The sequence below is a fragment of the Aspergillus novofumigatus genome, assembly GCF_002847465.1.
Source record: "Aspergillus novofumigatus IBT 16806 chromosome Unknown P174scaffold_1, whole genome shotgun sequence".
Lineage (NCBI taxonomy): Eukaryota > Fungi > Ascomycota > Eurotiomycetes > Eurotiales > Aspergillaceae > Aspergillus > Aspergillus novofumigatus.
Window position 1 is genome coordinate 1,597,520 of NW_020194274.1, and position 26,371 is coordinate 1,623,890.

General features: G+C 50.4%; 7 protein-coding genes across 7 annotated transcripts; 1 reads left to right on the forward strand and 6 right to left on the reverse strand.

Moving 5' to 3' along the window:
• Nucleotides 1-735: 735 nt before the first annotated feature.
• Nucleotides 736-1,234, reverse strand: P174DRAFT_18205 (uncharacterized protein). The gene has a single exon (XM_024821259.1). It carries the CDS (start codon nucleotides 1,034-1,036, stop codon nucleotides 770-772), a length of 267 nt encoding a protein of 88 aa, XP_024687052.1. The 5' UTR covers nucleotides 1,037-1,234; the 3' UTR covers nucleotides 736-769.
• A 197-nt stretch (nucleotides 1,235-1,431) lies between these two features.
• Nucleotides 1,432-2,847, forward strand: P174DRAFT_361125 (FAD-dependent oxidoreductase; the record flags this gene model as incomplete). The annotated part of the gene is made up of 3 exons (XM_024821763.1): nucleotides 1,432-2,112; nucleotides 2,160-2,366; nucleotides 2,413-2,847. 3 exons carry the CDS (start codon nucleotides 1,432-1,434, stop codon nucleotides 2,845-2,847), a joined length of 1,323 nt encoding a protein of 440 aa, XP_024687053.1.
• A 1,184-nt stretch (nucleotides 2,848-4,031) lies between these two features.
• Nucleotides 4,032-5,881, reverse strand: P174DRAFT_456173 (uncharacterized protein; the record flags this gene model as incomplete). The annotated part of the gene is made up of 4 exons (XM_024829406.1): nucleotides 4,032-5,021; nucleotides 5,066-5,213; nucleotides 5,437-5,580; nucleotides 5,751-5,881. The coding sequence occupies 4 exons, from the start codon at nucleotides 5,879-5,881 to the stop codon at nucleotides 4,032-4,034; spliced, it is 1,413 nt and encodes a 470-aa protein (XP_024687054.1).
• Nucleotides 5,882-9,486: 3,605 nt separating this feature from the next.
• P174DRAFT_381972 (uncharacterized protein) lies at nucleotides 9,487-10,065 on the reverse strand (the record flags this gene model as incomplete). The annotated part of the gene is made up of 1 exon (XM_024823100.1): nucleotides 9,487-10,065. The coding sequence occupies one exon, from the start codon at nucleotides 10,063-10,065 to the stop codon at nucleotides 9,487-9,489; it is 579 nt and encodes a 192-aa protein (XP_024687055.1).
• Nucleotides 10,066-11,016: 951 nt separating this feature from the next.
• Nucleotides 11,017-12,206, reverse strand: P174DRAFT_436872 (aromatic alcohol reductase). The gene has a single exon (XM_024826144.1). It carries the CDS (start codon nucleotides 12,149-12,151, stop codon nucleotides 11,216-11,218), a length of 936 nt encoding a protein of 311 aa, XP_024687056.1. The 5' UTR covers nucleotides 12,152-12,206; the 3' UTR covers nucleotides 11,017-11,215.
• Nucleotides 12,207-12,675: 469 nt separating this feature from the next.
• Nucleotides 12,676-17,510, reverse strand: P174DRAFT_426753 (putative C6 transcription factor; the record flags this gene model as incomplete). The annotated part of the gene is made up of 10 exons (XM_024825397.1): nucleotides 12,676-13,225; nucleotides 13,291-13,666; nucleotides 13,741-13,859; nucleotides 14,210-14,211; nucleotides 14,347-14,476; nucleotides 14,610-14,891; nucleotides 14,957-16,084; nucleotides 16,143-16,165; nucleotides 16,204-16,955; nucleotides 17,039-17,510. The coding sequence occupies 10 exons, from the start codon at nucleotides 17,508-17,510 to the stop codon at nucleotides 12,676-12,678; spliced, it is 3,834 nt and encodes a 1,277-aa protein (XP_024687057.1).
• Nucleotides 17,511-21,327: 3,817 nt separating this feature from the next.
• P174DRAFT_508723 (putative sodium/calcium transporter) lies at nucleotides 21,328-24,182 on the reverse strand. Its single transcript, XM_024831485.1, has 14 exons — nucleotides 23,912-24,182; nucleotides 23,697-23,750; nucleotides 23,077-23,634; nucleotides 22,966-23,029; nucleotides 22,874-22,921; nucleotides 22,788-22,829; nucleotides 22,488-22,735; nucleotides 22,406-22,438; nucleotides 22,247-22,359; nucleotides 22,056-22,211; nucleotides 21,787-22,006; nucleotides 21,667-21,734; nucleotides 21,531-21,619; nucleotides 21,328-21,477 (listed from the first exon to the last, which is right to left on the reverse strand). Exons 2-14 carry the CDS (start codon nucleotides 23,698-23,700, stop codon nucleotides 21,444-21,446), a joined length of 1,677 nt encoding a protein of 558 aa, XP_024687058.1. The 5' UTR covers nucleotides 23,701-23,750; nucleotides 23,912-24,182; the 3' UTR covers nucleotides 21,328-21,443.
• Nucleotides 24,183-26,371: the final 2,189 nt, after the last annotated feature.

Consider the following 26,371-nt stretch of genomic DNA (forward strand, 5'->3'; position numbering starts at 1 on the left):
ACTGCCGCAGAGCAAAGGCAGGTGACACAGTTATGCAGCCTGAAGCTCTTTCTAGCTTGCCTACCTAGCTTGTCAGTCTCAAGTTCTATCCCCAACTCTCAACAATACGTGAGCAGATGATGATCTCTGTAAACTCTGTTAGACTAGACATCGCTCTTTCAACCTTGAGATTAACCTCTCTCAGGCTGTTCCTAAGTACTTCGCTCAATCCAACTCCAGCTCCAGGTCCCAGAGTTCTCAACTCCTGACCATGCGTAAAAATAATTACTGCGCGACACCTGCCGCCTTTGGCCAGTACTTACTGCCTGGGTACCTCACACTAAGATAAGACTGGAACTAGTCCAATTGCCGCTTTTGATGAGATGCAGCAAGACAAAGTATTGTCATTGGATCACATTTGTTTTCTGATTTCTGAGGACGGCCGGAGTTTACCCAATCTTGCAGCTTTCCGGTCAGCATAAGGAGAAAGCCTTAACCAGATCATGATGATCAAGCAGCAGGTCCCAGTAGTAGCAGCTGGATTGAAGGAAGCTGTGCTAGATGGCAACCTTGAACCTGTTGAATGTGTTTATAGTTCTCCACAGTCCACATGTCTATATACGCACGGGCCTCGCTGCAATCTTCTGCGCTTGAGGTCGTCGACGTCTTCTGAAGGTATTGTTTCTCTTAATAGCTCTGTGTCTTTGAGGAAATTATCTTAGGGAGTCTATCAAATAGGCCATATATACCTACGGAGAAGACGTACAATGCCACCGGAACCGTTCGGCCTCTAGGCTATACAATGGTCGGATACGGTCCAAATCCAATGCACAATGGCGCAGTATACACCAAAATGTACGAACTGATGAAGTCCATTCAGACTCGACTGAATACTTTGTGATGCGATATCTGAATACAGAAGTAGTAATCGGCTAGTGTCATTGTCAACCATCAGTCCATCAATCTCAAAGCGACAATCCTGAACCCACTTCGGATGTCGCAAATCCCCCGGATCTCCAGATACAACCAGACATGACAACATGACCATAATCGGCATTCGTTGAAAGATAGTAATGATACTGAAGCTTAAATCTTTTCCCCGCCGGAGTGTGACTCGAAGCGATGCCGAATAAGTTGCACTCCTCTACGCACTTACCGAGCCCACTGTTGGAACGAAAGGAGGATGTCCGATGCCCCATGGGGTGGTGGGTCCCCTTATCCGATGGGGCCTGAGGTCTAGCCGATACGCCTCCTCTATATCCGACTCACCAGTCCACGCAATTCAAAACACCCTTAAAGCCGTGAAGGGCCAGCGTTGAATGATCTGCTCATGGTTGAAATGGGCTGCCACGCGTGTAGTCACTCCTCTCCTTAGAGCGACATCTCTGACTGATCCTCGCCATCTCACATAATATTTTGATCAGGTGCTCGCCATTCGGATAAGACGCGGAAATGACCCCTAAGAAGAACTTCCACGTTGCCGTTGTCGGCGGTGGGATCGCAGGCGTGACTCTAGCCATCGCACTCTACCACCGTCAAATCCGAGTCACGATCTACGAGCAAGCCCCTGCATTCGGCGAGGTAGGCGCAGGCGTCTCCTTCAGTCCGAATGCAGTGGAGGCCATGAAAGTCAGCCACCGGGGCATTTACGAGGCTTTCGAGAAAGTCTGCACGCGGAACCTATGGCCCTCAAAACAGAAAGTCTGGTTCGACTACCTGGACGGTTACAACAAAGGCACTTCGACCACTGCGAAGAACTCGAGCCGACAGGAAATCGCCTTCACAATCTCCAATAGCCTCGGTCAGACCGGTGTCCATCGCGCGCATTTCCTGGACGAGTTGATCAAGCTGGTCCCGCGTGAGATCTCGCGGTTCAACAAGCGCTTAGAGCAGATCACCGAGCGTGCGGATGGCAAGCTCGTCATGAAGTTCGCGGATGGATCCGAGGATGTGACCGATGTGGTAATCGGCTGCGATGGGATCAAATCCCAGGTGCGGCGCATTATCGTGGGCGATGATCATCCGTCCGCGAACCCGTCGTATACGCACAAGTATGCGTATCGGGGTCTGGTGCCAATGGAAAAAGCCATTGAGGCTATTGGGGAAGAATTGGCCTCTAACTCGTGCATGCATGTTCGTAGTTCGTCCTCTGTTCTTGTCTGCTGACTGACCGTTTCCAGATGGGCCCCGGCGGCCATGTGTTGACATTCCCGGTCAACCAAGGCAAGACTCTCAACATCGTGGCCTTCCACACCTCGCCTGACGAATGGACCGACTACCCCCGATTGACGAGGCAGGGCACTCGCGACGAAGCTCTCCGGGACTTTGCAGGCTACGGGCCGAACGTCATCAATCTTTTGAAACTGACCGAGGAGCAGCTCAGTGTGGTATGTTGACCTTACTGGAATTTCATCGCAGTGCTAACCCAGACAGTGGGCAATCTTCGATCTAGGCGACCACCCCGTCCCTACCTTCTACAAAGGCCGCGTCTGTATCTCCGGTGACGCTGCACACGCAACATCGCCGCACCACGGTGCTGGAGCCGGATTCTGCATTGAGGATACCGCCGTGCTGGCTACACTGCTGGAGGACGAACGGGTGCAGTCTCACAAGGACCTCGAGGCTGTCCTTGCTGCTTATGATACTAGCCGCCGTGAGCGGTCGCAGTGGCTGGTGCAGAGCAGCAGGTTTATTGGGAACAGCTACGAGTGGTTGGCTGAGGGCGTTGGCGATGACTTTAAGAAGATCGAAGCGGCGATCAACTACCGGAATGGTATCATTGCCAACGTAGATATCCCCAAGATGTGCCAGGAGGCGAGGGAGCAATTGGGCAAGAGATTGTCCAAGTCGCGGAGGGGTGTCTTGTAGTTTACTAGTGGGGTATCATTGGCGCTTTTGTATATCTCAGCGGCATCACCATGAGACATTTGCTGGTCAGAATATGATTCATGAAGTCATGAGTATATACAATGTGTATAGTTGGATCTCCTTCGGTCCTTGCTGACTCCCCGGTTCTTAGTGAGGCTACGGTGCCTCATTATCCCTTTCTCCTCTCCCATATACTATGTGCGGTTGAATAAGTCCTTGCTGACTCGCTGGTTTCACTTGAGGCTATGCGCCTCTTCATCTCCTCTTTTCGTCTTCCGAGTTTAATTCATGTAGGGGATAGACCGAGTTGGTCCTTCTATCCCTGACAGAAGCATCGTGGAGAATGGCGCATTATCTGCGTCAACAGTATCAGTCTCATTCCCTTGATAGCCAGTCAAACCTGACATCCCACCGGAAACATACCATCGCTCCGGGCATCGGCCTCCATCAAGACTTATTTTTTATCCCCTGACCAAGACTCAGACACAGCCGTATCTGTCTCGCACGGCATGACTGACCCAACCCCATCCCTCATCCAAAACGACGTAATCCACGACCAAACATAAGGGAACGGGTTCAGCAGCGCCTCAGCCGGACTATACACAAGACCAGGGTCGTGGGAGAGCATATCGTCAGATCACCATCTGCATGTGCATTTGCCTAGAACCTGGAGAGCTGATAAGAGCATGTTCATGAGAGAGAAATCATTTTGACTCCCTTCGGGATCCCTCCGTCTTCAGCCCGTTCTTTAATCTCCCTTTGTCAAGAAGAAGAGACAAACATTACAAAAGATGTATACAGCAATTGGCGGAGGTGATTGGTGAGTCGAGAAAATGGTGACGTCAAAATATATGTTTGGACAGTTTGTTTCGGGTTTGGGTTGTTTGATCTGTTTGACTTTTAGCCAGAGATGGTTGTATTTCCCGATTAGTAAGGGAGTCGGGCTTTACTGTTCATGGCTACTCCACTACTAATGATAGCAAGAAGATGTGACTGGATTGCTAATTATGGTATGAAGCATCTATGCTCAAGACATCCTGCATAGCTCTACCAAGATCATCCAGCATCAGTCCTGAAATGAATGACAAATGACAAATGACAGTCGAAAGGAAACCAGTCTCCTATGCCTGATCCAACCGTATGTCCAAACCGACAAGGCTAATCATCATACCAAGTGAACTTGTTTAGAGCATTTCTCTGTATGGCAGGAGACGACCGTTCAGATGACTGAACAGCGCGTACGCAATGGCACGATGATCCTCGTCCGAGACAGTGGTGTAGAGTTCCGCAAAGGTGCTGAACTTGAGCTTCAGGATGAATCCTCTGTTCTGCTCGCCCAAACGATGAATGAAATCAAGCACTGGTTGAGCGTGCAAGACGCCAATGCCAACCAAGTGGAGGTAGCGGAGCTTGGGCGCGACGATGTAGTCCCAGATTTCATCGAGGACCGGAGTCACATACAGACCCAGCCAGGTGAGGTCGGGGAAGCTGGAGGTAAGAGTTCTAATGTCGGGCAACGTGAGCTGGGACGACATTCTCCGGAGATTGAGTTTGCGCAGCTTCTTTAAAGGGAACAAGCACCACATGAATAGACTCTTGTCGCTCGTCATCTCTGTGTTCAATGTGAGCTCCTGCATGTTTCGCTGACGCGAGATACCGCGGTAGAAGGCGTCGATGATCTTCGAATTATCCTCGTAATTCTGCTGGACGATGAGAACTTCCAAGGAGGCGATGCCGTGCTTGAGGGCATTCGCTAGCATCAAGAGTTCGTCATGGTAGAGCCAAGTCTCGATCCGACGCAAGTTTCGACATGCACCGAGCCATTTTCCGAGCGGTTGAGCTAGCTCAACGCGTTTCTCGTAACCGAGGAAAAAGTGGATAGCTTCAAGGGACTGCAGGGGATTCGATTTCATGAGTTCGACCACCAGCTCCGACCGGAACTTGGGCAATCTCAACACACGCATGGATTGGGAATGAGCAATCAGGCCTCTGACCATGGAAGGCTTGAAGTGCGAATCACGAGAGATCTCGAACCGTTCCAAGGTATTGCGCCGCAGAGCCATGAGGAAATCGCCAGCCGACGTCTCTTCCTCTTCCGTCTCACTGTCCGAGTCATCGTAAACGAACCTGGCACTACTGATGGTGGTTTCCATCCATTCCCACACTATCAGGTTCTTGAACCGGGGCAATGGCGTGCGATGCTGCGTGCATTGTCCACGTGCAGGTGCTTTCCCATGTTGTACCACAGAGTCTCGAGACGGATCAGACGAGGAGCCCACCAGTCGAGAACGGACGAAGAAACTCCAAGGTACCGGTCTCTTTCCTCCTCATTATCCCAGGTCCCAGGGCAACTGTCACAGACCAATCTGGTGATTCCAGAGTTTACACCTAAAATGACTTGGGGTCGATCAGCACCTACGGTCACGTCGACCGTCATCGAACACTTACCCCAACCGACGGCAGCACAGATATTGCAATAATTTTCAAGACAAATGATCTTGAGCTCGAACGCGAAGCGACCATACCGCAACTTGCTACCCCAATATTAGCAGCGGATCGCTTGAGCAAGACCGAGCATAAGCCACTTACTCGGCAAAGTCTTTATCGAGATGAATCAGAAGCGCAAGATCGCACAAGTCGAGCGTGTGAAGGAATTCGACATAGGGGAAATAAGTCTCCAAGGTGAAAGCAGACACGATCAAAGTCCACCAAAACCTGGCCCACGTAAGCGGTCTTATGGACTATGTCATCCGTCAGCATACGACTCGGCTATCCTGCTACTATGCGTTCTTACAATCCTGGAGTGCTCGTAAGCAGACGCTCTGTGGACACCCGGGAAGAGGGCCTCAGCGCTATTCCTGTTAGCAACCGCGGATAATCTCCTGTTCATGATGAATACCTACCGGTACAAAGCGCGAAGAGCGGATCTGGACCACTGACGATTGACGAGCGCACACTGCAAGAGGGTATAGAAGTCTTCGGCATCGACATAGGACATGATCATGTCAACCACCTCAGAGGGAAAATAGACCATCTTGGCGATCTCTTATCCCCTTGTCCTTGTCCAGAGGGAAGAGAAATATCCAAGCGTCTGATATCGATGTCCAAGAGGCTAGAAGACGAAATGCAGAACCATCCAAGAAGTAAGGCAGTGGGTGTTGTATTTCAGCTGTGTTTGTCTTTGGCTTCTTTCTTTGCAGAGAAAAGAATTTTGAATAAAGCAGGATACATTTTCTCTTGATCGTGTGCCCTTTCACTGCGTCGATTAGTCGTCGTAGGGTCAGGGCTGGGCGATTAGTCGTCGGTGGATGTTGCATTCTGAGGTGCATGCCGGAAGATTCTGTACAGCTTCCTCTTCATCGTTTGGGTTGAAGGTGCACTGTCATTCACAGGTGCTCTATCACTAAGAATCTTTCTGAGACTACAGTGATCCGTTATACAGACTTCGGGGAAACAAAGGATGAGATATCATTGTAGGTCCTTCTAGCTTACCTGATTCGGCTGCCTGCGCTATGACGAGGATATGCTGCCGGTTGAGAGGGACTTTGTGCGTCTGCTTGAGCCGGCTGTAAGAAGCTTGTCTTTCAGCTGAGGTGTTATTTGCTGATCAGACTACTGAATCTTCTACGTTCCTGTATTCCAGTCACGGTTTGTGTGGGTCCTTGGGATGTAATTATGAGGTTGGTTACATTTCGCGCGGCGAGGATTACGGTAGTTACAGATGCTGGTGTGTTCAGGTGTGATGTGCTCCAAGCGGATGCGGCATGGGGGAAGTCTGCCTGTGATTGATCTAGTGGAAGGGCACTAGATCTTTGCAGGCTGGAAGAGGAACTGAGGAAGCATGGATGGGTCCTACGATTCGGTGATATGTGTTGTCGCGTTTAGATTAGATTCGTCCTTCAGAGTTGCTGCGCGTTGGAGTTCCTATATCAATGGCTTCTTCAAGTTCGAACACCGTGCTCATAGTTGAGATTAATGCAGAGATATCAGAGAGTACAACGTTCCATTGTTGGCTGAATCGCACCAAGAAGCAAGTGTTCGGCATAGTAACCTCTGTTGTTATCAGACGGAGCCAAGCACCTTCTGCACTGTCGTGTAGTCTATCCTGCCTCCTCAAGCTCCTGACAACGACTCCTCCTTAGCAGCAGTCTGCGACTCTTCTTCACAAATGTATATCCGGCGTCGCTGCGGCGTCATCATACAATGAGCCGTGTGCAGCTCCCTTATCTCTGGAGATATCGAAAGCGCCATATCATGAGTGTGGATGATTCTCCGTCCGAGCTCCAGTATCTCCTTACATTGAGACGCATGCATCTGGCTTATCTCTGCACTCATCGGCACCTTATCATGAAACTGCATAGACTGCATTACAGGTCGTCATCCGTGTCCCAGAAGACCTTCCAGCTGGTCTAACCCCTTCTCCGCGTTTTCAAGCTCGTGCAAGATAGTCGCGATGCGTGTAACATGGTCAAGTGATTCCCTTGCCCTTGTGCTCAGGTACGCCTCAAACAGGCCATGGATAGGCAGCAGAAACACGAGTGTTATCGTAATAACCCAGGTGATTGATAGTAGTAGTAAGTGCTGTTCGTTCGACGGAGTTGGTGTGTCCATTATGTGTTAAGGTATAGGACGTCGGTGGTAGGACTCCCGTTGTTAGTCACAGATGAGATGAGAGAGCTTTATAGCCGTCTGACCTGAAATCGAGAACAGAACCGAGGGCATATAATCTAGAGAGAGAAAGACTCAGCGTAAAACATCCTCAAGATATCAATAATCACACGCCTACCTCGTTGCCAGGTCCGAATCTCCACTTCAACGTTGAAGTTGACAAGTGCTACGCACCTTCTGCAACAACGACCTGATACTTCAAAGGCAGTCGCGATTCCCTGTCTCTACCTCACCAACGATGCCTTAATCCCCAGGCATCTGCCCATTCACTTCCCTTTTAGGCTACCAACCTAGCAACAGATGACTCCCGATTATATCATAGTGTCAACCAACCCGGACCGGTAGTGCAGGGGGCTAAACTGCAGTAGCCCAACTGCACTGCTGGTCCGGGTTCGAGACGGGCCTGCCCGTTGTCCGTTGACGAATATTCTTACCTTTACGAGCATTCTTAGACGGGCAGGACATGGGCGGCTCAGAGAGGGGGTGGAGTACTCCCCCCTCTCTGGTCCGTTTTGCTTCTTTTTTTTCTTCTTTGTTGCTATTTTCGTTTAGAGAGTATTATCACAGAAGTCCAGCATCCTAGTACACCATTAACAGTGATGCAATCATAGTTAAAGCTTTTGGAAAGAATCTATTCGCTGCCTGTTAATCCTAACAATAGGTCTTCAGTATACAGTCATAGTTTGAGCATTATTCAAGGGATAATTTCTTATATGTAGTTGAGGACTCGCACTGTGCGCAAGACCTAAGTCCAAGGTAATAAGTATCATAGAAACCCCTAGCCCACAAAGTTACTTCTGTGAGTCGCATCACAGTGGGCATTATAAAGGAAGGAAGCGATCTGCTGTATTAGGTTGTTGGGACGGCCTTCCTTATCTACTCATTCACTGAACATTATGTCCCTCTACTTCTGTTCTTCCTCGTTCAGAAGGCACTCCCACTAAACCATTTATTAATGTCCAGTATTGAGTTCTCATCTAACTCAAGTAAGGCAAGAGAAATGTCATCAATGCTGTTAGTTATACCTGTCAGGTTTCTTCCCCTCTTCCCCTTTTCTTCCTTCTCTTCTTCTTTGATCATCGTCATCATCTTGATCCTGAGTATCCCTTGGGTTCTCAACTACCATGACGTTGCAGCTAATGCCTGATTACTGATGATTTCTAGATAGTGAAGTTTCCCCGGCGCTTGGTTTGTTCTGCGCTCACATCCAATCCTGCGTGCCACGCCTCCTGCCTCAGTCCCAGACAAGTGTTTCGCTTCGTCGATTAGTGCGGCTGGGCTCACCAGACAGTTGACCATTGCTGCGCATGAGAACGACCAGGTTAAGCGTAGGCTGAAGCCTCACTTATAACTACCATAACCGAGGCGGCATCTATATCGGATCCGCCTTTTGGAAAGGAGACGAAACAGCGCCCATGTTGCTCTCATCTTTATTTCTTGAAGCAGGCCTGCATATCATTCCCAACAACCACGCTCCAGACCGCACAGGATATGACATTTACCGAAGGGGGATTACGTCGGCTGGTAGGACAGGAACTGATGGACTTTGTCGAGGTAAAGAAGATGGATGAGGAGTAAAAGTTAAGATGCTATTCTCATGCAGGAGGGACCCGAGATGGTTGGATACTAGAAAAGCAGTCTGTTCTCCAAAACAGTTGTCGCAGGACAGACACGCACGAAATATACGTGATGATTTTGTGTCCTAGCACTAAGGTTATCCCGATGAGGGCAACTCGTAATGGAAACTTCCTGCGCTGAATACTATAAATGTCTCTGCATGTATTAGAGAAATTATTCCTGGACCATGGAAAGGGATCGAGGACCAATCATTTAACAGATCATCATCGTGGTTATGAGTCAGGTAATTTATACTGACATCTTGTTGATGTTGTATGATTATTCTTCTACATTTCTGTATATTACTGAGGTTATTGAAGCAGTTCCAAAGCTTATGCGAAATGAACAAAATCGTCAAAACAGCCGAACGCCCCGATCTGTTGCAATTGGATGGACATTTCCCTCTTCGTCATGCGCTTTTCCAGTTCCACCATCATAAACAGGGAGTAAGCCCTCAGGGACAGAGGGACATAGTTCACACATGCACTTGCTGGTCAACTCCGCATAGAGATGCCATAAGCGAGGGATTTCAACCCGCATAAAGCCAGTGTATTGCAGACCATACCGCGTCTCAGGATGATACCGCCCATCGATCATACCAACGAAGCCATAAGGTTTACCATGCCTTTGAGCGGTCATAGGACTAGCAATAATTGACTTGAGTGATCGTTCATCAATGATAAGACATCCTTCAAATCGACCATAGCCGCGACCTTTACTAGCACGGAGATACTCAGCAAAATGTTGGTGCACCTGTTCAATACTGGCCCCGTCCCAGAACCTCTTATCAGAGAAGACAATGTCCTTACGCGACTCTTTCACTAGTTGTTCTGCGGTTGAATCAGGCTCTGGGTCCTCTGGTTCTTTATGACGAATGTCTGCATAGAGTTCTGACTCAATTGAATGGTTTATAATTTGAGCAAGTTTATCCATGGCGATAGGCCACAGTTCATCTGACTCAGCAGTGTAGACTGTTCGATAAATCATATAGCCCCACGGGAACTTCGAATCTAGCGAGGGAATTAGAAAGCGTGTCGTCCGACGTCTTTGTTGTTTGGACCATGGTGCTTTTCTCCAATTGTTTGAATAGTCGCCAGTAAATTCTGGGTGCGACCATCGCTGGGGCCAGGATGGGTGATGATAGAATGAGTCGTCGTCAATTTCGTCCACTAGGTTCATTTATTGAAGCTGGGTCTAGAGATGGCGCGGAAGAAGAAGAAGAAGGGATAGAAGTCAAATCTAAAAAGTGAAAGACCATAAAGTATCCGAAGAGCAGCAGGAGAAAGAGATAGTAGATGATGACCATGTAGGAATCCATTGCGTGGGACAGAGAAAGTCGGGAACTCTGAGTGGAAGACGACTGATTTTATTAGTTCTAACTTCTAACTACCGTGGTGCCAAGGCTGTTCCTATCTTAGTGGATACCTAAGGTAAGGACTCAGTTCATCCCGATCTCAAAACACTCCCAAGCCCCATGTGATGTTGTTTCACTTTGATCCACGGGTATCCTAGCGATGACAACAAACTCCTGCGTGGGGAGGTGGCCTTGCTATCACTCGCATCGATGCTTACAAGGCTCGCCAGCGATGATTACCGGGACCACACCGTCATCCCGGTAGGTTATCTGTCTCTTCAAACTAGCCATGTACAATATCGCTGGAACAGCCTAGGTCCTAGTTCTGTCGTTCATGGGAGACAAACAGGCCCGGCTGCTCCAGGCATACTTTGGCGAAAAAGGGCCTTGGGGTTCACAAAAGCCGCCTCCTCTCTTTCGAGAATCCGGAGGCTACTGAGAAGTCAATCGAGTTTCTGCTAAATTCATGGCGGGTAAGCTGGTGGGAAGCACGGCCGTCACTGACTTTTTCTTCTGATTTTGGCATAAAAGGAGAGGTACGACCGTTTGGCTATGTTTGCTGTGATATGAGAAGAGAATCTTACAATGGTTTCCGTTGCATACACTCTCATTGCCAGAAATGCTGAGCACATACTTATGGTGATCAACTGCATCCAAGCGAGAACATTTGCTTATTGAATGCCAGAAAAGGTGGAAAAAGAGCCTTTGGACGATTGCTGTCCTCTACTATCATCCCCAGTACTTACGGAGGAATTCCTCCACCTTGACCGGCTGGACTTTGCACACCTCGTTCAACACCCCCGGTACCACCGAGCCGTCCCTCGCGCAAACCATGGCTATCTGACAGTCCATGCGCTTGAGCATATCTGCTTCAGGAATCTCCTTTAATCTGTCTTCCAGCTGCTGGATTGTCACCCGGCGCACCTCGACCTTCTTGCCGGCGTACTTCTCACAAAGCCTAACTAATTCATCGAAGTTGACGACATCACCCGCCATCCCCAACTCCCTTCCTCCCCATTCCTCCATCTCCAACGCAGCAACCACAAATCTTCCCACGTCCCGGATATCCGTCAACGTGAGCGTCGGCGACGATCCATCTGCTCGCACAGGAACAACCACATACGCCGGCTCAGCGTCCAAGTGTACGAGGTATGCTCCCTCGGCGAACCCAGCCCGCGCCTCTTTTTCTTTTTCGCCTCCAATCCCAATCCCCAGGTAATTCATGAACATGCCGCACGGGAACCGCGCTGCGTCGATTTGATTCTCATCAACCTTGCGCTTGACCGCCTCCCAGACGACATTCTTCGGCTGTAACAAGTCAACCTGCGCCTGGGCCTGCTCGCGCAGTGCAAACTCTGACGGCGCGAACCGCCGACAGCCTGCTTCTATCGCGGCGTTGAGCAGATTCAGCTGGTAGGTGATTGATTCCGGGCCGGGAATGAGCACGACGCTGAGGACTGTGTCGATGTCTTTGAGTGCGGCGACGAGAGATGTATGGGATGTATAGTCCACGTAGCGGGTTTCGACGCCTTCGGGTGAAGGTTTAGGGTTGGCAGTTTGCCGGGAGAGGATGACGGGTGTCCAGTTTTGCGTATTGGAGAGGGCGGCGAGGATGGACGCGCCCAGGGTTGGGCTGGAGCCTCCTGAAATGGCTACTTTGGGCATTTTCTTATACACATATACATATACAATATATAGATGACGAGATGAGGAGTTGAGTTGAGTTGCTTGGTGAGATAGTCTACATGATAACTATTAGTTATATGCTGGAGATGATGACTCAAGCCAAGAGGAAATACGAGGTTGATGTCATTGATTGATCGAACTGCCAATGAAATTAAATCTACCGTCAAGCATTAACACGAGCGATTACTGTAGGAGGTTCTTACATATTCCGTGGCTTCCTTGGAGTATTTGATTTTGCAAGATGAGCCAAGCGTGACAGTTAACCCTAATTCAACGACCGGTTGACTTTAGATTCAACACGGTTAGCTGGTAATCACGATATCAAACATCAAAAGTCTCCAATGCCTGTCCACGGAAACTTGAACCATAAACCCGATATTCCCAAAAATCAAGTCCTGGTTGAAAGCCCTTCCAAACAAACAATAAATCACTAAACGCCTATCCCAAGCAAAAGAAGTAAAACCGCACCCAGAGCGTAGTCCTAACCTTCCACCAAACTCAACTCAACTCAACTCAACTCGACTGGACTTCGTCTCAGGAAGGCCGTCCAACTCCTCAATCCGCCTTCTGACAGCGCACATATGACGCCGAAGATCGGAATAAATGGTCTTTAGCGCGTCGGTGTCATTCCAAGAGGCGGAGGTGCATGGCCAGGGCACGAGGTTACCGTCGCTGTCTCTGATTTTCGAATGACAGGTTCTTTTGGTGGTTCGGGGCTCAGGCTCAGGCTCAGGCTCAGTTGAAAAAGATGCGGATGCGGATCGCTTTCCCAGGATACTAGTGGAAATGGGAATACCAATGGCAGCCAGACGGCGAGACGATTCCATTTCCACCTTTGGTTCGGTGAGCGGAGGCTGTCGCTGTCGTCCCGCGGTAGGTGCAGGTGCAGGGTTGGATGAAGTAGCCTTGGCCTTGCGGGCAGTGATGGCAGTGATGGCAGTGCCCGGCGTGCGTGTGCGTGGCAGTGACATAGCTTGACGAGGAACAGGCAGCCCCTTGAGCCGACGTCCGATACCCTCGCTAAACAGCAACCCTCCTGCATAAAGAACGATCCTTTGCAATCAGGCTTTTTTAGCAGCGCAGCTTGCAAGATAAGGGATGGGTAGGTAGATACCTACAGATCCAACGTAAACATCCATTTCTTCCCCCCGGAAGCCACAAAATCCTTCCTCAGCGAGCAATGCGCTTCACGCCCATGCCAGATACAGTTTGCGCAGGCCCCGAGGCGAAGCGCATAGCGGCGGAATGCCGGGGCGCAAACGCACGATTGGAACGGTTTGTTCTTGGTCTTTACGCACAGGTCGCATGCGGATCGTGGCTTGATGCCTCGTTCTTGGAGGAGCAAGGCAGAGGAGTGTGCGGTTGTTTCGAGGGGTCGGATGACTGGTTGTTGCTCTTGGCCTTCCCAGTTGTGATTCCAGTCGGCCTTGCGGATCACGTCCATGAGTTTGACGACGCTGAGGTCGGTCATGGTTAGTCGGCCTTTTAGAGTGGCTGATTGTGGTGAGCGATCAGGGTCAGTAATGCGCTGCTGTAGAGTAGAACAGACAGAAAAGAAAAAAGCTTACTCTTCTTGGCCTCTGTAATCGCTCCTTTGCGGAGCTCCATGTAATCCACTTCCATTTTCGTGATGTGTAATGGTGAGCTTTGAATGAGGAAATGCTTGTGCGTACTGTTTGATGTGCAACTGTATGTAGTTATATGAAGGAGATAGAAATCAGACATGATGGTGGCTGGTGACATTTCTACTGAACAGAACTGGATGAGGCCATTCACTGCAATTGATGGCAACCTCTCAATAAGAGACATATACCGGCAACTTCCATTATGCTTTGGCAAGTTATTTGGACTGTCTTGAAGAAACAAAATAAGGATATATGCTCTGTCCTTGTTTAATTTGTCTGTTATACGAAGGCATCCGTGTCAAAGTTCGACACTTGATCCAGAGAGCACCTTGATATTACCCATCTATCCTTGTGGGCTACATTCCAGGAGGCCTGATCCACAGGTTGAGGGCCAATACAGTTCTAGACTCACAGCTAAAGACAATGATTGAGACAATGGCTGCATGTCTATCTCAAGGAAAACCGCAGAACTGAACTACTCCGTCGAAAAGGGTAGGTCATGAATATGTTAAATATGGAAGATTAAACTGCTACCAGATAGATACTAACCAACGCCGCGCTCACAGAGATCCAGACAGAAACGCAAAAAGTAACTCGCTTGCGCCAGTTCCGAAATACCACAATTGCCATACCATACCATGGCTTTTCCCGAAACCCAAGCATACCCGCAGTTCGTACGCTAGACCACCAGTGTGATCCGCCATCCGCAAGAGAAAGACATAATCATACAGTACATGAGACGTACAATATAGTACAACAAAGGAGCATAAGAGAGAGAGAGAAAAAAAAAGCATGAGGCGCGAAGACACTACCGTGAAAATTCACTCCAGACGGTACTCAACCATCCAGAAGGAATGCCAACCTCGGATGGCATCATGCTAGACAGCTGGTCATAGTCGCATCCTTCAAGGAACGCGACAACATCATCCCCGCCGAGGCTGGTCGACCACATGACGTTCGAGACACCACCTTCAAATCCGTCAACCGTCACCGGGGGCGAGGCCGCAGGATGGTTGACGGATCCCGGCGGGGGCAGCAGTGGCAGGCCATGCGAGGTCGCCTGGTTGATCGGGGCAGCGACTGCGAGTATGGCCCTTGTTGACGGGAGAGCCACGTGTTCAATGGCTGGAGACGATTAGAGGACGGCACTTGGCCATACTGCGACGGGGGAGCTCCTGCAGAAGGAGCAAGAGATGGGAGGTTCGGCGAGGAGGTGCCGTAGAGAGGACCGTCGGGATGGTGCTGTAGCGACGGGAGCGAATACGGCGACTGAGACTGCAAGGCCCGTGGAGGCAACGGCAGGCTGGGCCGCCGCTCGGCATCCGGTCCAGGCAGAGGAAGGCCAGGGCTGTTGATGGGAACCCACGACTCGCGCCGGCCACCGGCACCATCGAGACCAGACTCGGCCGTCTCGCCAGGGTCACTGCGGACTGCGTTGCTTCCCGCATCACTGACGTTGGTCGCCCGGTCGGCCCCGTCATCGTCGGCATTGATCTCCGGCAGCCGATCCTCGATGCTGCCAAAGTCGAGGAACAGCTTTTCAAGCAACTTGAACTCCTCGAGGCCACCTCCGGCACCGCCCTCCCGTACCGGACGGATTCCGTTGGTATGTGGGTCAAGAGCATCCAGTCGAGAGTGGCGTCGGAAGTCGCGCTTCACTTTGGAAAAGTAGCTGTGCAGTCGGTTCAGCGTGCGGAACCATCCATTGGCCATCTTCAAGCGAGGCCGCATATCTCGCAAGATGTCGAGAGCCTTGCCAGTCTGCACCTGGCCGTGGGTTCCATCCGTGGCACCGGGCTTGAGACTCAACAATCCCTCCAGGTCCATGTGCGAGAAGTGGGACGCATACACGCCGATAAAGGCCGCATTGTAGATGGCAAACCCGACCAGTGGATTTTCAACAAGAACACCGCGCTCCTGGCAGGTTACCACGAGGTCCAACATCTGTCGGGCGGCCCGGAACAGTTCACGCGCAGTGTCCCTCCAGAACCCATCCGGCGCCCCGGACCTCTCGCCGGGGAACAGTGGCTCGTCCAGGGGACCGATTGGCTCGTTGCACCGGACAGGAAGGAACGGAATATAGGCGCGATGCAAGACAATGACGGAGAGAAAATACACCACATGCATGACGGTGTACGACGCCAGCTTGTTCTTGTACATGATATGGGTGTCGGTATTTCGAGGGGAGTACTGCAGATTGCGCGAGAGTCCGTCCTGGAACTCGCCCAGCATCGTCCGCAGTTTCGAAAACCTCGAGTCGATATGCCAGGGAGGAAGTTGTTCCGTTCTGTTCAAAGGTTAGTTTCGGGGGTGATAACTACGGAGGATGGCGGATGAATGCATACCTTCGTCCACCCGCACAAGACCACTTGGCGATACTCCCCAAATCCGAACGATGCGAATCACCCGGCTCAGCACCGACTCCTCCGCCCCAATCTCCCATCGGTCGATCTCATCCTCGCTCGAGTCTTTTCGCCGAGAGATCGGAGACCAGGGCTTGTTGTCCGGCGGGACATTGTTGGGCAGTTTGTCATCGCTGAAGCCTCCGATACTCTGGCGAATGCTGGGAATTTGCATACCCTGCGAGCCGAAGCTCTGCGGGCGACGGGCGGACGGCTCGTTCAGACGCGACGTTCGCACGCGCTCTCCAAACGCAAAAGCGTTGTCGCTGGGCAGCTGGATGCCGAGTTCCTTGACCCGAATCATGCGAGGACGATATCTGCCGCTGCTGAGGCAGCGGTCGAGGATGAAGCAGGCCCAAAAAGTCCGCCGCTTCGTCTCCTGGGCGATCACATCGTCGGATGTCTGCTCTTTGGGTTCCGGACCGCGCCGCACGCCAAAGAGCTCCGCCTCGGCTTTGAGAGCGGGCGAACGGGGCCCCTCGCGAGAGAAGAGTTCATTCTCCAGCTCAAATGGCAGTCCCATGGCCTGTGACAGCCGAATCGCCATGCCGACATATAGCCAGGCACTCTTGCCGCGGCACATGCCCCATTCGTGAAGGGCGAGCATCAGCAGCGCCTGCACGCGTGTGAGGTCGGGAATCGCCATACTGGCGCCATCAACGCCGGCCAGCCGGCTGCGCAGCGCTGCCGCATAGAATTCGGATGCGACGAGAGGATTCGAAGGGTTGCCGGGGGAGGAGGGCGAATGGTAGGCAACTAGTTGAGGATGGAAGCGAGCAGTAAGCGCGAGAACCCCCAGAGGAATGAGAGGATTGGGTTCGGCTTTGGGGGCGGGGGACTTTGTGCGGCGTCTCGGTTGTTTTCGGAGTTGGTGGCATTACTGGACGAGGTGCCCCCGCAGAGCTGTCGAATTTGACCGAGGAAGGAGGCGGGGTGTAGAAAGGGCAGGATGAAGGCGTAATGCGACTGGAAAAGATCAAAGACGGCCTCCCAGACCTTGACGGTCAGCACGGACGAGTCGAGGACCTCCAGCGAGGCTTTGGCTGCATCTTTGGCCGCAGACGAGGATACGCCGACGGCCTTGCGGGAGCGCTGTCGCTTGGGGCTATCCCAGTCGCCGTTGCGATCCTCCCCATCAACCATGGCGGCAATGTCTCGTTTGGCCGCACCACCGCCCACACCGATGGCCGGGGTGGGATATACACATTCTCGGCCAGACGACTCGCATGCACGACAGGTGGTGTCAATACCGGCATTGACGCATTTGATCTTGCTCCGTCGGCACCGAGCGCAAGCTATACTCGATCGCATGTTGGTGATGTGGTAGAAGAGGCGAGTTAGGTTAGGAAAGGCGTGGCAGACACCGTCTGCTATCAGCCGGGATCTTCCTTCGCGTTAAGTCCCCGGATTGTGGACCGGATTTCGAATTGGCCCAGAGCGGCCGCTCGAAGGAAGATGAAATAAGCCGATAACCGACTAGAATCGCATGGATTTTAGCCATGATCTGTAATTCCAAATGGTTCAACTGGCGACTGTGACTAACCTTGGGAGGTAGATTCCGGTGCACAGCACTGGTGATAGAACGCTCTAACAACCGATAGAACGCGACAATAGGACGAAACCGGTCAATAGATCAACCAGGCGTAGTGAAGTGATGTGCGACCAGGATAGGGATAAGCTGAATTATGGTCGACGAGTCAAGGTGGGAGAGGTGTAGTGTCGAGTGCGACAGGCAAGGAAGCGAAGCTGGAAGCAAGGAAGGCGAGTAGGGACCCATTCAACATGGGCGACGGACGGAATAAGCGGAGTGTGGGGGAGCAGGAATGCCAGACAGAAATCGGGGCACCGGACCGGCAACGCGACGTAAAAAGGGAAACAAAGGAAAGAAATCGGGTAGAGACGGGATTGGAGGATTCGTCAGGATGCGCGAGTACGGAGTATAGGAAGTAAGAGGATAGGTGGAGTTTACGGGGAAGAGGAGAGGAAGAGAGGGAAGAGGAAAGGAAGAGACAAGAGGAAGGAAATGATTCAGATGATGAATGTGTGTGTCGTTTCGTTGACCTCCGACACCCACAGAAGGAAAGGAAAAAAGAAAAGAAAAGAAAAAGAAAAAGAAAATGCGACGAGTCCCCGGATAGTTCCCACAGCATCAAATCAACAGCGACAAGTTACAGCATCCGCATTTCAGCAAATTGCGGAGGCCCGACGCTGGTCTTAATCTGGCGGTTTAAGCGGGCGGTGATAATCCGGAGACTGCAGCGCGCCCCCAGCTTGTTACCTTTCCCGAGTGCCGAGATCCTGCAATACCCTCAAGTACGCAGAGTACCTTTTTGATGCTTTTTATTTAACTAGATAGTAGCTTCTAGATTAATAGTCTAATAGTTATTTTATATATTCACCTTTGAATCCATTCATAACTATAGTGAAGAATACAGATTCCAGGCGTACGGTCAATACGGGCTAGTCCAGGCTGTCCAGCCATCGGGACGGCGAACAGGCCCAGGTCGCCTCTTTTCGCGGGGGGCATTAGTTCGCCTCCCCGACCGACAGCAGCCTTGAGAATCAAAAAACAAATATACTTCAATAATATCCTACAGATCCTAACCTATTTAAAAGGGAATCCATACCGTCTGCTCCAACACTTACATTTCACGTTTCTTTATTTTACCCTCTGTCCCATGTCAAATGAACATATCGGCACAACCAGGACGGACCGAAGAAGCCGGCTACCAGCAGGGTGGTGGAACAGCATGGAGTAATATTACCTAACTATCCATCCACCATCCGGTCATCTTCCGTACGGTTACACGGTAAAATGGTTAATTTATATTCCTCTGTCCATGTGGCTGTGGGCGATGATAGATCTTATTCAGTAATCAAGCTAGCGGACGATTTATCCTATTTCATCTATCATTTCTTTCTCTTCCGATAGTCTAACTGGTATTATGGAATACAAGTCTGCCCAATCCCGTGCCGATCGGTCTTTGCGTCTGAGATGGCTGCGACGACTTACTACCTGCAGTGTAATTGTGGGTGTGGGATGGCATGGAGCCTACGGAGAATTCAACACGGGGTTACTTCCGAGGAACCAGTAGACTAGATTATGGTAACACTGGTCCGACCTGAATTTCCCTTCTGTCAATATATCACAAGGAAGGCGAACCACGAAATAATGAAAAAAAAAAAATGAGGGGAAACGGCACAATCACATTACCAGCCATCCGTAGAACCTCGGGTAGACATCGTCTGTCCGTTACCTCAGGATGGCTTCATTTTCGTCGCGTCGGGATGGGTTGGAGACTTGGAGACTTGGAGACTTCCCTGGGACGTGGGAAGTTGTCCGACTCGTCGACCGTGTGACGGGTTCTTTTTCATGACTAACGGAAATCTGGGCCTTGGGTTGGGCCCCTGCATTGGGCTTCCCCGCGGGGAGAGTAGTCAATCATAGACCTAGAGTAACTCGTAGAGTTAAGGTACTGTTGACCAGTCACGAGATTAAAGGTTACAGCTGAATACTACCTCAATTTCTGCCTCCATTAATTTGACAATGTCTCTAATCCTTCTTTCTAAAAGCTCACTGCTTAGGAGCATCTCACTTCCGCAGGATTACCCTCCGACCGACAGTCGGGGCCTCCTCCGCATCCCGGGCGGCAACTGCAGGAGCCTACACCCTACACTTCCAGTAAGTCCAAGTCACAGATTTTAACCGGCCATATTTACTGAGTAACTCATCCCGTGGCCGCTCTTCGGGCTTAGCCGATGTCCATGATTGGCTCTCTTCTCCCCCATGCCCTTCTCACCCGAGGCACAAGCGAACCGATGAAACCCCGCAATCTCACATACATCCTCTGATTTCGTACCAGTACCTTGCCTCTCTCTACGAGCGCTTGTGATATACCTTACTGAAAGCACATGCAACCACAGGTGCAAGTAAGCCATGGAAAGTCTACTAGGATTATCGACCCTAGGTACTTCCCTGCTCACCTCTATTCTACCTGCCAGGTACGATAAGGAAATACCCGGCGAATCATCGGAGAATGCCCGATCAATCCCACAGCCGGCTATTCTATTCTATCCCCATTCTTATGATTAATATCTAGCGGCTATTGTACCTATGAATGGAGGAAAAATTCTAATCAGTGAGATAGCAACGGGGCTTCTCAATTCGGCAAAATAGCGCGCAACGCAAGAGCTGAGGCTTGAGGCTGAGGCACCCGACAACCGTCACCTGCTCGGATGTTGGCCAATGCATTTCATCTGCTGACAGGGTATAGGTACCTCGTTTGAAAGTACCTTACTCAAATCGCAACTCTTACCTAAAGGTGCTTCACAGATTAATCTAACCCGGTATAGTTACATAGTCAACCCCAGCGAGAGCGATATTCCCATCTAATCCTAGTCCTAGTACCCTACGCAAATAGCCCTATCCCTCCATACTCGTAGGTACTTGTCCAGCATCAACCCATAACCACAGCCACTGTGTCCCACCTGTCCATGTCTCCTCCGATTTCCCCGAGATTGAACTGCAAGTAGCCACGATGCAATAAACTCCCCGTCATCTGATTCGCTGCGCTACGCCACGGCTCGGGGATGATTGTTCAGCTGGACCAATAGGGGGGTATGGCCTGGCGGCTCGGGGGAGATTTAGACCGTTGTAGCTGGCCAAGTTACTACTCCGGAGTAAGGTACTAATCGTGAGAGTACCAGGTAGAGTCTGGGGTTAGGCGCGTGGAGTATTTGCTAGTAGAGGGCTGTTAGCAGTACGGAGACTTCAGTCACTAGACTATTTGACTACGTTGAAATCTCATGGATAGAGTGTTGGCAGTATAAACTAATTGAATAGATGCAAGCCAAGCCAGGCAGTCCGGTTGAAGAGGTGGCCTGGACGGGTACCTGGTGCCTGGTGCCTGGTGGCTGTGTGTGGTTGACATGTCTCCCCGTCGTTTACGCTGGCCTGGTTTATGAGGCTGGTCTACTGCTGTGGCGGTATGGGTTTGATTCTAATTAATATATTCGAATTCTTGTAGCCTCTGTGTCGGCGTTATCTGTTTATCTACGTTTTATCAAGTTTTGTAGATGGGCGGGCTAGTGACAGCTCGTGATGCCTATATATATATCCATGCTGAGTACTCAATTAACCGACTTGATTGAACATTAACTAAAGATTGGATAAAAGCTCTAAGTACATGAAAGGGGTATCTTCCCGACGTATGTGAATGAGTGAAGTCCGTCGTACGTATGATATTAAGCAGCTGCCTCGGTCTTGTTAGGATAGAACCTGCAGACACAATTAGCCGAGTAATTCCAATGCAAACAATGGAGGATACATACCAAGCAGCCACGGCGATAATCAGATACATCGTCAACAAAAGCACACCCTCGAGCCAGTGCGATTTGCCGTCGGCAATGAGATAGTTCACCTAAGGAATTAGCGGTCGTCATAAATCCGATATGACGATAGACGTACCAGTAAGACAGAGACGAAGAGCAGGATCACCTGGAACGCATCAAAATACAAGGTCATATCCTCGAGTCCTTTTGCCAGTCAGTCACGGGTCAGGAAAGTAAATCGAGGAATAGAACATACCCATAATCCATCCAATCACAATAATCAACGGCAGAACCAGCAGGGCAATCTGCATGCTTGATCCCACAGCCACTCCAATCGCCAGATCCATCTTGTCCTTGCATGCCACCGTCACCGCCGTGGCGTGCTCGGCCGCATTGCCCACGATAGGAAGCAGGATCAGCCCGACGAATGTCTTTGAGATGCCGCCGCGTTCCGTAAGAGCGTCGATGGAACCAACCTGGACAGTCAGTCTAGCCCCTGACAATAAATGACGTCATCAGACTTACCATAAATTCAGCGCACAACGCGACAAAGGTGGTGGAAATGGCCAGCGTCAGGACGGCAACCCAGATGCTGAGCTGAGGCTGTTCCTCGTCGTCCTCCTCGTGGATTTTCATCTGCTGCGCGTTCTGACCGCCCATGGTGGCTGTCATCTTGCCGATCTGGGCCAGGCCGCGGCTGGCGTCGCCCCGGACACCTTTTGGCGTCGCTTCTCGACCTTGGGGCTGGGCCTGTTGTAGATCTCGGTGTGCGACTTGAGCTGGAAGAAGAGGTAGCATCCGTAGACGAAGAGCAAGATGATACTGGTGCCTGCGTTTGTCAGCGACAGTCCTCTGCGCATAGCCAGCAATCTTACCTCGCGACAAGGGGGCGATTCCCACGGTACCGGCTGTAAGAGTCAGTAAAAAACATCATAATCTTCGGCCGGATTGACGTACCGCCGGACCACGCGTGGAACGCGGTGGGAATAATCAGACTGGCCACCGCCAGTGCCAAAAGACTAGCCGCTGTCTGCGCGACAACTGGGTTGAAGTGTTGCTCGAGACGGTTGACACCGCCGAAAAAGAAACACATGCCCAGGACCAGCAGCAGATTCGACAGCATACTACCTATAAGAGATGTTTGAACAATAAGAACCTCCTTATCGACCAAGGCGATAATGGCGACGATCAACTCGACCGCATTACTATTATTGTCAGTCTTGCCTGGTGTCTGGTTCCCAGCGATCGAACACCTACCCGAATGATGCATTCAGCAGACCACCGATCGTTTCACCAGTCCTGGGCACGTCAGTTTGGTCCTCTACACCGGGAAATAGACATACCGTATGGCGATTTCTTCCGTGGCATAACTCAACATGGCCGCAAGAGGTCTGGATACGTCAGTCGAGTCCGGACGTGGGATTGAGATACATACATAATGGCAATAAAGTTGACCACGAAGACCGCCACCGGATCGACGTCGACGTAATTCAGTGCAACTGAGATTGTTAGTGAGAACTCAAGACACGTCATATCCGCAACTCACTTCCAACTGGCGCAGCAATCAAGAGAAGGTTCATCCAAGAGTTGAAAAGAGTCGCTTTGAGCTGGCCAACGGCGGTGAACTTTTGCTTGTCAGGCACATCCTTTGCCCCTTCCACCGAAGATGGGGCATCCCCATCCTCAGACCGACTTCCATAGCCGCTCATAAACGTCTTCCTCTTTCGAGGTTTTCCTTCCGGGATCTCATCCTGCTCCTCCTCTTGGTTGGAGACGTTGATGGGTTCATGGCTGCGCATCGATGGCTCGGGCTCCGATTTCTCTGCGCTTTCTGCTCGATGAAGACCGTCGGTTCCTGACGACTCTGGCGGAAAAGTATCTGCGTGCTCTGGACCGGCCAGGCCGTCGGTCATGTCCCTCCGCCGCCGTCTTTCCTCCGACATGCGCACCTCCCCCGCCGTGCGGACGGGAACAAGTCCGCTCTCCATCTGATAGGAATTGGACCGTCGCGGCCGTGATCTGAACTTCTTAAATGGATTATGGTTCGATGGCTCGCCTTCCTGGTCATACCAGGCCAGGTTCCTGGCTTGACGGCGGTAGATGTCTGGGCGCCGAGACGCATTAGTGGAGAGCGCGCTTGGCACAGCACATCAGGGTCAGACTTACGCATGATGTTCTTGTTCTGGAAGGCAGGTAGTCCTGGAAAGATTGATAATGATACTGCAGTAGTCAAGGTATTAGGATGACGTTCAAGAAGAGCGGGATGCAAGATGCGAAACGGCAGCGGGACCAGCAGTGCCCAACGGTGAACAAAGACAATTCTGACAAGGGTGTTCTTTCATCGGCTTTAAAAACAAGTCAAGGATATTGCAATGACTTACAGTATACTGACGTGGTCCACTCGTGGCTAGGTAGAGATCGCAGTCGACGAAATGTGGCGCGTAACTCAGCGCTCAGCCCCAGTGGCCAACAAGACTACGACAAGATGGCTTGGAAAGGACAAGCTTTGGACAAGAATAGCTGTCAAGTAAATGGGCCGCGGTAGCAGATTGGAAAGGAATGAATGCGGCCAATTGAACGATTGAGAAAAAGAGAGTGACAGGGTTCTTGCAGGCTCATTCAACCAGCGAGCAACACAGGACCCAAAAAGTTACAATTTGAACGGAGTGATGGGGTACACAAGCAGAGCAAAAGCGAAAAAAGGGATGACATGATGATTGTCTCTCAAGCCGCGAAGAATACTTGGCAGAACTGTCCTTTGCTTGGCGATTTTCATCCACTCGACAGATCCATATCGTCGTCGTTATGGAGAGGACATTATTATTGGCGAATGTGCTTACACAGCCACAACAAGCGTGGGTTTAGATCCTCTGAATAGCGTATCCTGGACGCGCGGAGAATCGTGATCCATCATTATTGAGTATGTGGCTGCTGCAAGCCTGCAACGAGATTGGGGCAACTCAGTCCCCCTTATCAGATGTGATCTTCTACGTTCCAGTAAGTTCAGCGGTCATTAGAAGATTTGTAGAGGTCATCTACGGTGGTATTAGCTAGTCATATTGTGATGCCCTCCTATTTATTGGCGCTCTGATTCTGATTTATGAGGCACCAGATCAGTAAAGTTAGTTATTCGCAACTAGCACCAGGTCGTGATAGTGGCTCCTTAGTAGATCCTAATTATATGTATCCTAACTGATTAAGGTTGGCTCTCAATTCTTTGGAAAGTCAATTCCCTGTGTGCTTTGGAGAGCCATTTTCGAAACCTCTCAAAAAGGGCAATCTCTCAAAAAGGGCACATTCATGGGTATCAGGTTATTGATCAATCTGATCACTCTTTGTGAAGACGGTACCTTGAACTGAAGCCTGAGTTTCATGGAATCATGGTTGATTGCAGTACCATCCGTGGGTCTGGGATAGATTGAGTCCATACGGAGTACTCTGCAGCATGACCAGGAACCAAGCCACATCATCAGCCACGATGAATCACATCAGCCACACTGTAGTATTCAATCTTCGTGTCAAGGCTCAGCTCTTGACTTTCAACTGCTGGCAAGAACCTGATAGCACCATCATGCTTAAAGTTTCCTGTCCGCCTCTTGGAGTCGAATTGACTCTACAATAGTGCGCAATCAATAATACCCAAGTTGTCCTGCAACAAGACACGTCAGTAGCACTTGCATCTGTCACTGTCTGAAGATCAAGACACTGCTGGATTCAAGTCATCAGTGCTCGTGTCCGATCCTTGCGCCATGATGCGGTGAGATCGTGAGTTGTTCTGCCTGTAGTTGTTGCCATGCCTTAAGTTCTTGACACAGCCGTCTTGTAGTCTACGCAAATATATCCTTAATGCTCACTGCTATATATGGCCGAAAATCGCTGCGGAGAATCCACTTAAGGATATATTTCGCAGTGGTACAGCTCAGGTATAATCAGTTCAGCAACGCAGCGCAATTGTTGCTTAATACATCATGCAATGTATGTGACCAAAAAGAAAGGCAGTGATATTAATGAGTCAAGCTTGTTGTCGGTGCATACGACCTGAACGACATTCTTACATGTTTGCATAAACTATTGTGTAATATTCCTTTATGTTCAGCTGACTATTAGTACAGCGGACTGAAAATTTTTATTACTGTGGGCTTGAGTGCGGTTCCAGACCCTGAAACCCTGGTTGCCCGTCCCTGGTAAGACGCTGTATTGCCCAGGGGTGTGTATCATTAGGTAGGTAGTCTGTCAAAAGGTAGGAATACTGGTCAAAAAGTACTCGCATAATAATATGCCTACGAACTATTTTACAGAGTACCCAGTCCTACTTCCATTGCGGTGGTAGTAAGCCAACTCTTCGACTTGACCCACGGATGCTCACATAATCGAAGTTGGCAATTTTAGGAGCCCATGATTCAGGACAAGCCGGACAAGCCGGACAAGACTGACAAGCCGGAACTTGAGAGAGCGAAGCAACACTTATGCCCCTATTCATCAGCCAAGCTACTTCAACAAGACAACTGGGCAAAGGTAAGCATACAGGGTTCGGTGTAATTCCATTCTTACAATACAGGCCCCATCTCAACCGTCGAATCAGCGCCCTGGACCCTGGCGCTAAGTTTCAAAGGCCCCGCAGTTATATCACCGAGAATGTCAATCCTTTGTCTCTGGACGTATCATTTTCTTCCCTTCCATTGATTGCTTTGATTGTTCTCAAGCAATGATCAATATTTACATACATAGGATGCTTGGCGATACACCAGATTTCCCACCTTGGATACTCTCAAGTGAGACAATTGCGACAATGGTCTCCATCAATTGCAGTAAGAAGAGTAAGACGATGGACTCCAGTCAGT